The following is a 15,635-nucleotide window of genomic DNA, read 5'->3' as shown; positions in this document are numbered from 1 at the left end:
CGGCTTTGCAGCGATAAAAGGAACATTCTGGGCCTATTTTAATCGATTGTTTTTTATTTGTTTGCATTTTTAAGACATCCTTAATAAAAGTTTTGTGCTTTCATCTGCTACGATGAAAAGGATGATTTAGTCAGAAAATTAGTGTACTTAAATTATTAAATGCTTGGAAAGCTTTAATTTACACCTGTATTTTAGTATTGCATTAAATCACTACCTTGCCTTCAAAATCAGAACTGAAATAGATTTGTATTATGTTGGAACCATGACTACCACAGGAATGTGGTGAAATGAAGCAACAGGATCACAAACATTTGTCAAACATCGTTTCATGGTAAAGAGACTAGATGAAAAAATCCGTGGGAAGGCCACCCCAGCCTCTTCCACCATTCGACCACCACTAACATCAACCTTCATTGGCACATCTTAAAACCATTTGCATCGTTTGGTTTGACCATAAACGAACAATCGCATGAAGTCATCCAACCATGACGCATTTTGTCACGGTTCACTGCCCATCAAAAGTTCCAGGTTTTCGATTTCGGTCACGGTTGAGTAGCTTTGCAGCATTTCTATGTTTTTTCTTGTAATCCTTGAAGATAAAACACAAATGAAAAGACATTAGGGAAACGTTCAGCATAGAAATGTTTCCATCAATGGCTTTCTTCAAATTGAATTGATTTCGTCCATTCTTAGATTACAATTTATCAAAGCAACTAATACAACAAAAAGTATCTTCTCACCACAACATGCACAACTAAAAAAAACTATGTTAATTTGTCTGAAATCAAGATTGAAGCCACCGCCCCATGCAAATGCTATAAGCTTGTGAAAGACAACTGTTAAACAGCCACAGAAAGTAGAAAAGCAACTATGGCATTATTCATGCATCTAAAGCAGTGAAATTTTAGTCCTTGATGCAGAAAATAAAGAAATGAAAGCAGTCATGAATGTTACACAGCTACACTTGACAGATTAGGCAACTACGATTCATGCATCGGTAGCACAGACAATTATAGCTCTCATACAAGAGATGTGGCAAAATATGAAGCAGCAGCAGCAAGCAATAGATGTTGATGAACATCTAAGAAGACTTACAGCTTTTAGCACATCTTTGCATTCCAGCCACTCATCTCGAATTTCCTCCATACTTTTGCCGGAACAAAATAAACGCGGGCCTTGCAACAGACGCTCGTCGTTAGGTGAAAGCATAAAAAGAGTGCTGGGTTTTGTAGAAGCAGAAGCTTGTGGAGAACCTAGGGGACATTTTAAAATCACTTTAGGTTGGGACCAGTGTTGTTTATCAGTAAAAGTGAACAAAATTCTGATATACGACTGTAATAATTTGTGAAACTTTGCAAACAATTGAACAAAATTCTGTTCAAAAAGTGTCGCATACTGTACATAAGTTTGGAAATGATGTGAACTTTTTTTCTAAATCAATCTTTGTTTTGCCTGCTATGAGTTTGTGCATATTTTAAGGAAAAATGTTATCAACCAATAATTTGCTATGAACTGCGTCAAATGCAATTTATGGCAACTGATAAGACACACAACTTGAAAAATTTGCAATACACAACAACTTTGCTGCCCATCATACCAAAAAGTTTTGCTGACAGTAGCAATCTGTATGGAAACAAACAACAAAATCAACCAGAGTGATTGATTGTCATTTGTCATTCGCAATAATAAGATAACCCTCGTTCAACTCAACTTTACCCAATGTTTAGAACCTTACAGAACAACAAAACAACCCCGAACAAACAAAGCAATGTTCCTACCTTTATCCAGTTTGTGTTCTTCCTCCATTTTTTCATCCTCTTCCACTTCACTGTCACTGCTGTCATGTTTGAAAACCTTTTTCCCAAACTTTTCACTGAGCTTCTGTTTTTCAGTTTTAGGTGGTAAATCTTTGAAACAACAGTTAATGTAAAGCAAATATAAAGCAATTAGAGTGTATAAAGCTGTTCTTGCTCTTACCAAAGTACTTCAGAATATGTAAATTGTAGAAAGGGCTGATTAACTATTTTATACAAATTACGCAAATCCTAAAATAAAAAGCCATCTGGTAACGTCTTATTTTAAACATTACTACATAATTGAACAGGTTTACTACAGTACACATGCATAGGCGTCGATTTAGGGGTGACATGTCTCCCCTCCTGAAAAAACAGGGGTGACAACATATGTATTGTCTCCCCTGTTTTTTGTTTGAAATAAAGTATTGCCAGAAAAACCACATACACGCCTATGCCGTAAACCGGCTGTTTGTAAGATTGAAGGTCACAATCAATGACAAACGCAAGTGTCTCGTGGTTTGTTATGCAACGTAACAATGGTTGCAGTAACAATCGGCATTGTTATGTGATAGTTAATTGATTTATTCCCAGCACAGGGTGGTGGTTAAAGTATCTTATATTTGCTTTATGTTAACTGCAGAAATGACTAGTCCAGGGCTGTACAACATCTTCGCCATGACGGCCGCATCGCAGATCTTTATTTCACCAAAAGCCGGCCAATTGCCTGCTTGCTTGTGTTTTAAAATTACCGATGTAAAGAAATATTATATATAATATGTCAACCATCTAATGGCGCCTAAAAAGTTGAGATTAATTTCTAACTTGAAGCGCAGATTGACCTGAAAAGTCTGACGATCAGTCTTAGCTGTTTATGACGTCATAATCTATATTGTGACGCTTAGCGTATCTGGTTTTTCCCATTGTTTGCATACAACAGGCATAAAAAAGTCTGCAACGTATGATCCCTAACTGGTAATACTTTTTCAGTTCCATAAAATGTGTTTAGAGCAGCTTGAAAATCAAAATATTTGACAAAAGAGTTTTTATTTACGTCACGGCCGCCAGTACATTTATTTTAATAAACATGTTAACGCCCGCAGGTTGTGCAACTCTGCACTAGTCAAAGTAATAGGCATTTTTGCAGCCAAACGCAAGCAACCCTCGAACAAGACGTTTTCTGTTTAATGTTGAGTCATTTGAAAATCGTCACACGCAATGTAAATGAACATCTTGAACAACGTACACTTAAATCCTGTCGCAATTTCACTATCTGACTGTGTGAAAGTTTGCTCTATCTGCCAGCTTTATTTTGTTACGTGCAACCAAATATGGGTCATAACTTAGATCAGTGTTTCCCAACCTATGGGTCGCGACCCAAAGTTGGGTCGCCTGAACATTCTGTTGGGTCGCTTGTTTTAGTGACAATAAGAACATCTACTTTTTGATTTCGCCGTGTAGCGTAATTTTTATATATTTCCTAAGGCTATAAATTGTTGTCCAACAATAATTTCATCACAACTTGTCATGATAATGGTTAAAACTGTTTGTGACGTCATAAAGTGATGTGTTAGCTCACAGTTAAGCGTTGTCTGGCTAATAATTCTTCGATTCAGCTCTAAGTCCTGGTTAAATGGAAATGTTAGGTCGAAAACAACAACACTATTTGTTCGTTATAAGGTTATTGATTTGCTAAACTTGCGTAGTAATTTTTAAAAAGCTTTCCGAATTTACAGACAAAAATTCAACTAAAATAGCATGTCCATGGGTCGCGAGAAACCACTAAACAAAATTTTGGTAAGTATTTGGGTCGCGTCAAAAAAAGGTTGGGAACCACTGACTTAGATCGTGCGGTCGCCAGGACAACGGAGCAGTTAACGCAACTGCCCTAAAATTATGGGTTTTAACGGCTGATGGATGTTTTCAAAACATGGAAAAGTCTCCCCTAAAATGTTGCCAATAGTTAAAAAATCGACGCCTATGTACACATGGACCATTATAACTTGCATGTCAATATGTGTAATGGGGCCAATTTTCATTTACACAAACAAGAACCACCATACGCTTCAGCAAACACTGGAATACAATATTAAGACTTGGTACAAAAATGTTTCTTACCTTCATGGATGTAGGGAAGTTGATCTTCATCGGAAGATTGATCATCTTCTGGATCTCTTCCCAACATCTTCAGGAACGAGAAGGTCTGAGCATCCTCATCATTTTGCTCACTGTGATCTTCGGTTTTATCCTTTGTAGAAAAACAACAGACAACACTTGCAGAGGTATAATAGCCCAAGAATCCCAAAATGTGGGTAGGTTTTCTGCGATTATTACAAAACAATAAACTAAGCTACTTCGTAATTGTAATTATAACAAGAAAAACAAAATCTCCTTGTGTGTATCAAGTGTTTGAAACATATATACCTTATTATATTCTTTTTGTGATTTTCCAAATGCACTTTTCAATTCAGTTGTACTTGTCTCGTAAAACTTGCTAGAGTCAACCGGAACTGGTTTGTCTTTCTTTTTCTTTTTTCTCTTTTTCTTCTCAACTTTATCACTGAGGAAAAGCAACATGACAAAAACGAGTATAAGACAGTGCAAACAATAGTTTGAACTATATTAACAATCTACTCAACAAATTGTTAACCACACACACTACACATTATATATATTGAACACAAAGGTGTTTTTTGTCTTGTCACTTATGCCCGAACTGTAACCTGGTTTGTTTAACTTCCATCTGAGCATGTCCTTCTTTAGTTGGGTCGTATCGTTTGGTGTCAGGGTCAACAAAAGTTGCAGATTTCCGCTTCAATGCTTTTGCAGTAGCCGCAACTCCTACAACTTGCTGGAGAATTGCAAGATTCCGTCGTTTCTCTGTAAAAATTAACACTGTTACATCAGATGCTTAGTTTTGTCCAGATCAAAGAGTTTACTGTTGCCAGGCTTATCAAATAATAACTATTTTAGCTATGTACACAACACACTTATGTCAGATTTATATTTTTATGATATTTCAAACAGGCTCAATAAACATTTGAACATAACTCAGTTAATACAACCTTTCTGTGGTGATAACTTTATTACTACACAGTCCACCCTACCATCAGTTTGATCCATTTGTTTATCAACCGAAGCTTCGGTTTCTTCTGAGCTACTGTTACTTTCAACAAATCTTTCATCCATTTTAAATCTCGCATCCATTCCAGTTCTATAAAATTTATTCCAAACAATTAGAACAGAGTTGTAGCAAACTGACTTCATTGTTGTGAATTTTAAACCTTGATTGAATTTCGAGCAACTTTTTTCCTTGTTTTCCCTCAAACTGATGTTTAATTTGGATTTCATCGTCGCTGTAATCATTATCAAGTCCCAGAATATCTTCCACAGCTGCAGCCTGTTTGTAAACAAGATTTACTTCAGAAACACTAAGCTTTACTTTCAACACTTTTTCTCAAGTCTTGACATAAGTATGTAAAATAAGCTCTTGTTGCCAGGCATAATGTAACCAAGTATTGCTCATCCAGCAGTTTTATTATAGCTATCGACATTTCGACGTCCAATACCAGTCTGCAGAACATGGCAGTTCCCGACGAGATCTCGTGCGTGCAGGACCAACATGTCCCGCATGCACAACCCGTAAGTTCCAGCGCAAGACCTATTTAGGCGCAAAGCAAGTAAAAGAGGTTAAGACAAGCCAAATAAATGCCTGGGGTGCAAAATTTTCGGGTGCAAAAAATGTATTTGAAAAAAAAAAACGCCTGCAACTATCACACTGGTGTATAAGTATAACCAAACAATACTTTAAACATACTTTTGTTATCTTTCCATCATCGTTTGTTTGTTGCACATCTTCATTGCTGTCAGAACTGTTGTCATCAAACTTAAAGTGTTTGTTGGTTTTCTTGCTTTGATCCTAAAATAACAGAACAGTTTACAGTTGCAGAAATTTGCAACAACTGAAACCAGAAACACCAAAATACACACAATTTCAAGCAGATTAACTGGAACAATTTGAAAATGATCACACTAGTGAGAAATTGGCCAAGAGTAAAACTTGTTAAGAAACAATTACATTTTCTGTTGTCATTGTAAAAAAAAATAAGTTTGAAAATGATAAAATGTTAGAAAATAAAGACATAAATTTTTTAGGCAATTATATTTGAAATCAGGTAGTAAGAATAATAAACGCTCACTTACTAAATTACTTAACGAAACTTTAATAAGCAGTTTTGTTTTTGCTTCGAGTGCCTTCTTTTCCTCGAGAGATTCCAACCTAATTTTGTTGGATAAACTTTTCTTGCTCGGGCCTTTCATACTTTTTAAATTTACGGACCAAATCAACACATTTATATCCAAAATTGTTAATATTGACAACTCGTTTTTTAACATTCAACAATTGTTTTGTCACGTGTTAATGCTTTTTTTCCAATTCCCGCATTAGTCTCAAAGCAGTCTCGTAAATAAAGCAATTTAGTTGACACTTTTACCAAACCTTTGAAACAACATTATTCATACTTTTAAGGTTTTTTATTGCACAAACCACGTATACCACGTAAGTGGGTAATAACGAGAAAACAATATCAGAATCAAGATGCAAATAAAAATTAGTCAGATGTTGGTGGTATCGTTTTTATTGTTTTGCATTTTCGTTTTCACTTGGGACATCTTCGTTGACTTTCTTTGCCACAATGGTTTTGTCCTCACTTGGATCCATAAACCATTTGCCGGACAAGTCTTCGAACTCCTGACAATCCATAAGTGCAGAGTCATCAACCTGTTAAAACGTCAATAAACGAGATCAAAATCGTGCAAAGACAAGTCTCTGCAGTTATACTTTCAAATTGTGTATTTTTTGTGATAAAACAAAACCTTAGATCGAAGAGTTTGTTTTCAACCTGTTTTAATCGTTTAAAAGTTTGGCCACGGCTGAATTAACCACCAAATGTAAAGTTAGCACGCGTTTGTGGCAACGGAATTAATAGGGGCTGCGCACTTTTTACATTCGATTTTCAGGGTTGTCTTATTATCTGAAAGTTCAGCCACGTCATATTTTCCAACAAACTCTTCAGCCACAATCCACCACGGCAGTGTGTACCAAACATTGTGTCTAGGGCACATAGGTGTGGGGAAATTTCGACCCTAAGTTTGGTCCAGTACAAACTTAAACTTGTATCAAGGTAACACACAACAAACATTACCTTGTGTAGCTTGGTCGCCCTCGCGTGGTGATGATCCACATATGAATCATTGTCCATCCGATTGTAGCAAGGAATAAGAACCCACCTCTTGCGATCCGACCAGTTTTGATCGCTGACAACGAAAACAAAGTTATAGTAATCATCTTTTCAACAGGATAAACTTACTAAAACCCACCACAGACTAATTTATATCGCCTTGGCATCTGGCACAAATTAAAAAACACATGGAAATTTTATCACGCGAAGAATGGGTATCACGGCCCATTGCGGAGGATAGCCACGAATTTGAACACCCTAATGTTGTAAAACTTGTACCAGTTAAACTGACCTTGCATGTAAAACGTTGCAGTGAAAAAATATTCCATCGCCAGGTTTCAGTTCAACGTAAAATTCCTCCAAAACTTTTTTGCACTAGAAATAAATTTGAAACATAAATAAGACCATGCAGTAACGAAGCATATTAAATTGTTTGAGTTTTTAACATCATAACGCTTTATGCTTTGTGTTTGTACTAAATGATAAAGTTACCTCTTCAAGACGGTCAGGATCAGCGCCATTTTGGCTTCCTATCCTCACGTGATCAAGTCGGCCGAGTTTGTGACTTCCACGGAGCACCTGGAGGTACAAATTGATTCCATACAAATAAAGTTTCTCAAACAAACAGAATCACAAGCTTTTACCTTTAAACATCCATTTTCTTTATCGCATTTGTCGATTGCAATAAAAACAGACAGAAGATTAGGAAATAGAAGTCCGTTCTTGTACCAATATCTAAAAGTCACCAGCAATAAAGTTTTGAGTCAAGCTTGCAATTTAGGTGCTGTACTTATATTTATATGATGTATAGCAGTGGTCGGCAACCGCCGGTCAGCTAGAAGTACAATTTTCAGGTTTAATGTATTAAAACATTTTACCCATGTATCCCGGCGATTATAAACTAATTTAAGTGTTTTGATTGCTAAATATTTGTAGTTTTTCGAAGACCGGTCAGCAATAAAATTTCACTTTTAAAAACGGTCCCCAGTACAAAAGAGATTGCCAACCCCTGATGTATAGGTTTAAAAACCAGTATTGTATACTGCTACACGTCAATCAAACCAGTTCAGATTTTTTACCCATAATCTTGATGCCATTCGAAACCTCCTACTTTTCCTTTTTCCTTCATGTTGAGCTTTGTGTGATAATGATAAACTTCTCCGCCAAGCAACTGCGCAAAACAGTAAACAAATCCGCGGTCAGTTTCTATGCATTCGTATAAAGAGCAAAACATCCCATTGTTTAACAGATACGTAAACGGACACCGAAAAAACCATGGGTTATCGAGTCAAGTGTCATGTTATTTGAATTGTGGTTGAACTCCGTTGTCTGGATATGTTCTGCCGTAGGATCGCAACCGACCGCACGAACCTGGCGGGGTACGTCCGGTTGCATGAGACGGTGATACATAATAATAGATATTGGTTACTTTAAACTATCTCCATCCCACGCACCTCCTCTGTAGTGTCCACGACGCGTCTGCATCTTCCGAACAATCCCGTGTAATCGTTGCCAGGGTGATTCCACAAAACCATCGAAAGTTTTCCTCCCTTTCCGTCCGTCAGAGCGATCGCGTGCTTCATCACGTGACCCAAGTTTACGGCGTGTTCCAGTTTGTCTATCTCAGGTTGTGTGAAAAGCCCTCTGAAAAACACAACAACACATCATTGATATCTGTATTTCTATTATATTTTAGTTAAAGAGATTGTTCTGCGGTAAAAACGATGAGCAACCTCCTTTGACAATGTGTTCCAAAGTTTACGGGTTCAAATCCCATGTCGACCACAGTGTTTTCCTGAACTTTGGGCAATGCTTTAACCAAGTTGAACCTGATCGGTTTAAATAAATAGAAGTTACCAACACAGCAAACAACAGCAGACCAAGTGTGCTTTGTAATTAAACGCATTCTGGTTGTTGTTCACTCACCGAGGTTAAAATGAAACAAAAAATCCCAATGTAATTATGTCTGCGAAAATTTCATTAAGGTTCCAGTTCTATAGTGACACCTTAGCATCCAAATCGTAGACACATTAGTTGCGAATTCGTACCGAAATAACCTAATATTAAACTGCAGTAGTCATTACCTGACTAAAACGAAGCCGTCTTCTTCGTAAGCTATTTTCATTTCATCTGTGACCTTCAACCTTTCACCTGGCGTGTATTTAAATTCTGGGACGGGACCTAATACAAATACAAAAATACGATCAACTGAACAGAAGCAGACAAAACATTTTTAATGCTAAAACAACAACGACAAAGTTTCATTGAAGCACATGCAGACAACAAGGCCAGCTTGTCATCTTTATGATTCTAAAAATGCGTATCTTGTTTTGCTAATACTCATGCAGTGAACGTTTTAAAGATGTTTGGTGATTTTTAACTTATTGAAGTTTCCGTCCGTATTTTCCAAACCCACTCGAATCGTCAGCTCGTTTAGTTTATTAATACGAAACTATATCTGAATTTAAATCCTATTCAAATCTCACCTGGGTTTTGTTTTGCCATTTTGCAGGACGATTGTTGAATTACTTGCGCTGTACGTGACGAACTGCAACCAACTCGTCTGTTCAGCTACTTAGTGGCGGAATCAGCTGAACCAGTTATTCATTAACGCACACCCGCGGGCAAACCTCGAAAGAAGTTTGAGTTGTTGTGAAACTTAGAAAAACTGCAAGTTAGCCTGCATCAGCGATCTCGACTTTTTTCTCCAACGCCCCGTAAACATTTAGTTGAATTGAATACGTTCCTCTCTGGTCGAAAAAAACTTAAAATTGGCGCTCAGTACAGTCAACCCATTTAGGTTTTCGAGTTGAAAGTATCCAGTATTGTGAAAGCAATCGTTCATATAACTTACGCCGCTTAATAGTGTCGTTATATTATATTGTATGATTTACTCTCAGCGCCAGCTAATCGCTAATTTATTCTTCCGTGACCGTTTTATAATTACAAGTGCTGTTATGGGGCAATGCAGCCCACTGTGAAAACCACTGATACGCGCTGTGATGGTTTTTATGTGATCGATCAAACATAAAAAAGTCATGATCAGTTAATGAAACCGATCAACATCTGGAACTGGAATGTTTTTCAGACTTCATCAAACCCATGTCGATCAACAAGGAATCACGGAATCCCGCTATTAATAACGGAATTTTTTAACTTGTTAAAAAATATTTAGGCAATATTTTCCACACAACAAAATGTAACCGATTCATACAAAAACAGCAAACAATACATATGTAGCACATGCAGTTTTCTTATCGCAACTAGTTAATGTTTGCATACTGTTAAAAAGCATCATGTTTAGGTGAAATTGAAGAATCAAGTGATTCATACCAATGAAAAGTTCCAAATCAGATGATTGAAAAATAAATTTAGATTCAAAGAAAAAAGTTGTGACTGACTGTTTATTTTCCTTACACTACATTTTAACACACACAAAAATATAGACATTTCTTTTTTTAATCAGAGTTAAACAAAAAAACAAATTTCAAATGTGTTGACATCTTTGAAAGGAGTACAATCACATACAACTGCATTGCATTACAAACTAGAGTTTTTTAAGCGTTATTGCAACAATATTTTACTCATTTGTACCAGCAGCTTCAGCAGTTCAGATTGTCAATTTTTTTCACCCATGCCACAGAAGGTGTTATTCTCGACATTAAACCAGCAATCATATCGCTTGTCATAACTTCTGGGTCTCGGCTCATCAGGGAATGGGAAAGATATTTATCAACTATTTCATCCCACAATCTTGGAGGCAAATTACTTAAATCATGAGCAGATTGGCTCCAATCTCCATTATCAACCTAAACAGAGCAAGATGTTTAACATTTACAAACACAGCCGAATGTTCAATTTAAGCTGGACTCTTGCACAATGGCTAATGGTTCACACATACTTAGCACTCCAAAATATCTACGCTGCACATAAACTGGTGTGCGGCCCAATGTGCACATCTAATGTTGCTCACATAGGTCCTCGGTGTACTAAGATAGCTGTCTTTAGTTATAGGGAGTTTTTGGAAGTTATTTCTGCATGAAATGTTGTACCTGCACAACTAGAATAATGGCAACATTCTTGAAAGGTGCATTGTCATTTTCACAAAACTGATAGAAGAGAGGCGTCGCAGCTGCAGGAATCAAGTCAAACCGATCAACCACAGCAGAACAGGAACCAGATTTAAACTGTTTTGTAAGTTGATCATCTAAGAGAAACTTTGCTTCACTTGCTTGTAAGTTTTTCACATCCAAACCAGAAACCTAGAAATAATGCAAAAGTTAGTACATTTCCTGAAATGTTTTGTTTTGTTTCTATTATTTCTAGCCAGTGAAAAGAGTGACATAAACAACAAAAAACATTTTAGACAAGACTGAAAAATTTCATGTTTTATTCTTGATGAACATGAACAAAACAATAATAGTTAAAAGAGAGAACCTTAATGCTTGAGGAGCAGTTGCTGGAGTAGACAGCGGCGAGTTTATTTGCAAGGCATTGGGCAGTGGGGTAAGCATTTTCATCAGCAGCAAGCATAAGAACAGCAGGTTGATTGTTGTTCTGACTGTTGTGATGTTTCACCAAAGAAACTCTGAAATAATATGATTGTTTTACAACACACTCTGAAATTATATGATTGTTTTACAACACACTCTGAAATTATATGATTGTTTTACAGCACACTCTGAAATTATTTGATTGTTTTACAATACAAAGTTGTGGTTGATGCACAACAGACCGGAAGGAAAGGCCTAACCTTAAATGTATGGATCACTTTTAGGCTTTGATTTAGCACATAATATTTGATGCTTATATGTTACATTGCTTGGTACATGAACATATTTTTTATTGTAATTTGTTCACAAAGAAACTTATTAAAGCACAAATAGCTAACCTTACTATTTTCCAAAGTCGTTTGTCCTGAAGCGCAATCTCATCTTCAATGGATTTCAGTTTAAGTTTAAATAGCTCAGTGTTACTTATTTCCACATGTGTTTGTCTTTCAGAGAAATACTTGCTGGCATAAAACACCAATGCAGCAATGATCACAAGCAGGGCCAAATTTTTAGGTAAATCTGTCAACACAAAAAATGGGTTATCTTAACTTGCCTTTGACAGTTCTATTATTTTACAAAACTGTGTATGTATTTTACTTTACTATTAACTTTAGGTTAGAATTAAATTTAAGAATCTCAAACTTTTGTATGTTTGTTGGTTTAAAAAATTATAAGTAAACCGAAATCTTTCAGCTATACTTTGCCCATGTGGATATTGAAGGTATGTTGTATGTCTCAATACAAACAAATGAAAACTTACTTAATGAGTGAGGGAGTGGCTCATTCTTTTCACAATCTTTAGGACGTTCATGAAAGCTGGATTTGACCTTGACTGGTGATTCAAATTTTTCCGAAACTCTAGATACATCGACATCCTTATCAGAACCATCAGTTGTGGTCTCGTCCAACCCACTTGTGCTTGCAACAAAGTCAGGATCATCTTGTGAGCTCAGTGTTTGTTCTGCTGCACTGCTGTTTTCTTCACTCAGACTTTCACTCCTTTTCCGTGTTTTGTTGGGGGTCTGTGACTTTTTCTTTGCTTTGCTCGAAGCAGTCTTTCTACCTGCCATTATGCACACTTAATTTCCAGGCACTTCAAAATTTGCGGCTCTAGACACGAAAGAATTGATTTTTATCGTTAAACAGGTAAATATTCGTGCAGTTAATTTAACACAACTTTTGTGAAAATACAGTTGCTCACGACTAGGAGTGGTTGGGTTAGAACAAGGTTTATAATCACAAACAACACCTAGCATAAATCCTGCTAAGTTTAGGGGTTGAATTAAAAAAAGATTTGATTTTGAAGAGGAACCTCAACCAATTTAGCAAGTTAAAACTACTTTTTTCCACCGGGTTTTCCCTAGTTACAATAGAAATCAAAAAATTATGTTTTGACTTCGATGGTTTCGTTTCAAGTTTGTAAACAGTTTTAACCCATCACCGACCTGAATGAGGCTGCAGCATTATTTTTTTTAAAACTTAAGTCTAAGTGATTATCTTACTGTTTAAATCTACTGCCTGTACCCAAATAATACATGGCAAACTTTTTCAAAATTAATTTCACCACTCCTGCAAATATTTTTTTTTTTTTACATTTTTTTTTTTTTTTTTTTTTATTACACGTAATTTATAACCCAACACATGAAACCATATTTGTTAAGAAAACTGTCTCCTATCATTTTTCTTTGTTCCAACTTGTTTAAATATTTTAGCCTTTTGACTTTGCCCTTTGTACTGATTTCTTCTCACTTCTTTGCTCGCCCTTTTGCTGTGAACATTGAGATCGACGTAAGGAGGAACAGTAAAACCAAAAGAAGACGCAACCTTTTGTAGATCCAGGGTCTCCACATTAAAGATTGACTTTAGGGAATGTGAAGCATAGGATCGAATATAAGACTTGTATGCTTCCTGAGATGACTTGTGAAGGAAATAATTTTTTTGAATCAATTTTTCCAGTTGGTTTTGGATGTTGGCAATTTTCGACCAGGAAAACTCGAATTCATTCAGAGGCACTTTGGCATGTCTCAAGTAGCGTAGAAAGCCAAGCTCTGCAGGACGAAGAATCAAGAGTGCATGTCCCTTTCCATGAACTCCTCTGGCAGTCCTCCCAACTCTGTGGATGTATTCTTTTGGGTCATCTGGAGGATCATATTGAACAATCCAATCCACCTCCGGGATATCAAGACCACGAGCTGCTACATCTGTGCACAGGAGGGTTCCTTTCTCAGCATTACAAAACTGAAAGAACGTAGTTGTCCTCTTTGTTTGCTTCTGCCTTCCATGTATGCTTAGACAGGGCAGGTCGATGTAATTAAGAAGTTCATAATGATACTTCACACTCATGCATGATGAAAAGAAAACCATTATCTTCTTGTCTCTGTTGCGACGCAAAAATGTGAACAGAACTAAGAACCTTTTCTCAGATGGGCAGACAACATAACCCTGTTCCAAACCTTCTCTCGTGGCCTCCTCCTTAACATCATCAACTCCAACGTACAAAGGCATTTTCTTCAAAGACACCCTTGCCAAGTCTTCAGTCTTTTTGGTCTGTGTTGCAGAGAACAACATAGTCTGTCTCCTTTTGGGCAAAAGCCGCACAATCTGTTTCATTTCTTCCTCAAAACCAACCTCCAAGATTCTATCCGCCTCATCTATAATCAGACACTGTAGATTACGAAACATGAACTCAGGAGTATTCTGCAAATGATCCAGAAGTCGCCCAGGAGTGGCCACCAGTAAATTAATTCCATTTCCCAACTTTTTGGCTTCTGATGACCGATTACTACCCCCCATGATCAGACCAAATGTTTGACAATGGTGTTTCATTACATCCTGACAGACACCATAGATCTGCATTGCCAGTTCTCGAGTAGGTGAGATTATAATAATCCCTGTCCCATTTCTTGGCATAAATTTCAGCTTGTACAACAACTCAACAGCAGGAATAAGAAAAGCGAGTGTTTTTCCGCTTCCAGTTTTTGCAGCTGCAAGTAAGTCACGTCCTTCCAGCAACGGTGGAATTGACTTGGCCTGAATTTCCATCATATGTGAAAATCCCATGTCCTCTATAGCTTTCAAGGTCAAGTCACTGACCCCCAACTTGGCCAGGGATGCAAATGATGTGTCATCAATCACATTCTCCTCCAGCACCTTGACTTCAAGTGAGGTTTCTGGAACTGTGGAAACAACTGTGTTAACTTTTTCATCTAATTTCTTTTCTCCACTTGACTCTTCATTTGCAATTTCCTCATTAACTGAATCGGCAACATTTTCGTCTTCCACCTTTATCGCTCCAGGGTTGTTTTGGCCATGAAGTTTGGAATAATCATTTTGTTGTGAAACAGTGATTTCTTCTTGCTGTAGAACCCGATCTCTGAGCAGTTTAAGTTGTTCCTGTCTCTGCTTTCGTTTGTTGAGTTTCTTTCTTACTTTTCTCATATGATCAGCCATCTTCTGACACGTATTTAAGCACGTCACAAAAATTAAGATGGCAAGTCTGTCTGTAGTAAAAAAGAAAGCTTTTAAAAGTTTTAATTATGAGTGAGTTTACTTTGTACATTTATTCGCTGTGTGAAAAAAAATTAGCAAGTTAGTGACACAATTGCAATGGAACGACGTTGAATCGCACAAAACATTGGGCACAACAAATGGACTATGGCTAAACGACGTGTACAGTTACATCTTCATTACAAGGCGTTATGGGAGCTCATAACTGACACAAGTCACAAGAAAACAAGTTTTGCACGATGCTGAGTTTTAACTTAAAACAAATTGGATAAACAAACCTTTTCTGATGACAAATAGTTGTTTTTTAATCACAATTTAAAGGCTTAAGAGCAGAATAACCAATGTAAATCTAAAATTCAAAGCAAAAGGTAACTAACAATGGGCATAACGCTGTTCTCATTGGATTTTGCAACGGCACGTGTACTTGTATTCGCTACAGCTAATTGGTAACATTTTATGATTGTTTTATTACTCTCGATTTATAACATTTTTAAACAAAATAAATTTCTTTCAGCAATAATATAACAACTCTAAAAAGTATT

At 36.7% G+C, this 15,635-nt stretch overlaps 3 protein-coding genes and 1 pseudogene across 4 annotated transcripts; all 4 read right to left on the bottom strand.

Annotated features, from left to right (window-relative positions):
* Positions 1-227: 227 nt before the first annotated feature.
* Positions 228-6,246, bottom strand: LOC145203715 (nucleolar protein 8-like; annotated as a pseudogene). The gene is made up of 11 exons (XR_013853375.1): positions 5,997-6,246; positions 5,611-5,712; positions 5,363-5,454; positions 5,078-5,193; positions 4,901-5,007; positions 4,517-4,673; positions 4,218-4,353; positions 3,912-4,041; positions 1,779-1,907; positions 1,096-1,253; positions 228-589 (listed from the first exon to the last, which is right to left on the bottom strand). The product of XR_013853375.1 is annotated as a nucleolar protein 8-like (transcript).
* Positions 6,247-6,311: 65 nt separating this feature from the next.
* LOC145203717 (L-proline trans-4-hydroxylase-like) lies at positions 6,312-10,089 on the bottom strand. The gene is made up of 9 exons (XM_080075992.1): positions 9,520-10,089; positions 9,118-9,214; positions 8,488-8,677; positions 8,113-8,204; positions 7,678-7,768; positions 7,526-7,612; positions 7,326-7,408; positions 6,998-7,109; positions 6,312-6,573 (listed from the first exon to the last, which is right to left on the bottom strand). The coding sequence occupies exons 1-9, from the start codon at positions 9,536-9,538 to the stop codon at positions 6,430-6,432; spliced, it is 915 nt and encodes a 304-aa protein (XP_079932118.1). The 5' UTR covers positions 9,539-10,089; the 3' UTR covers positions 6,312-6,429.
* A 64-nt stretch (positions 10,090-10,153) lies between these two features.
* Positions 10,154-12,808, bottom strand: LOC145203716 (torsin-1A-interacting protein 1-like). Its single transcript, XM_080075991.1, has 5 exons — positions 12,347-12,808; positions 11,925-12,105; positions 11,471-11,621; positions 11,086-11,295; positions 10,154-10,842 (listed from the first exon to the last, which is right to left on the bottom strand). The coding sequence occupies exons 1-5, from the start codon at positions 12,654-12,656 to the stop codon at positions 10,636-10,638; spliced, it is 1,059 nt and encodes a 352-aa protein (XP_079932117.1). The 5' UTR covers positions 12,657-12,808; the 3' UTR covers positions 10,154-10,635.
* Positions 12,809-13,203: 395 nt separating this feature from the next.
* LOC145204391 (ATP-dependent RNA helicase DDX18-like) lies at positions 13,204-15,551 on the bottom strand. Its single transcript, XM_080076907.1, has 2 exons — positions 15,372-15,551; positions 13,204-15,086 (listed from the first exon to the last, which is right to left on the bottom strand). The coding sequence occupies exon 2, from the start codon at positions 15,034-15,036 to the stop codon at positions 13,243-13,245; it is 1,794 nt and encodes a 597-aa protein (XP_079933033.1). The 5' UTR covers positions 15,037-15,086; positions 15,372-15,551; the 3' UTR covers positions 13,204-13,242.
* Between the last annotated feature and the right edge of the window lie 84 nt (positions 15,552-15,635).

The sequence above is a fragment of the Phallusia mammillata genome, chromosome 8, assembly GCF_965637545.1.
Source record: "Phallusia mammillata chromosome 8, kaPhaMamm4.hap1.1, whole genome shotgun sequence".
NCBI lineage: Eukaryota > Metazoa > Chordata > Ascidiacea > Phlebobranchia > Ascidiidae > Phallusia > Phallusia mammillata.
The sequence above is the reverse complement of the archived record's forward strand: the minus strand, read 5'-3'. Positions and strand labels throughout refer to the sequence as shown.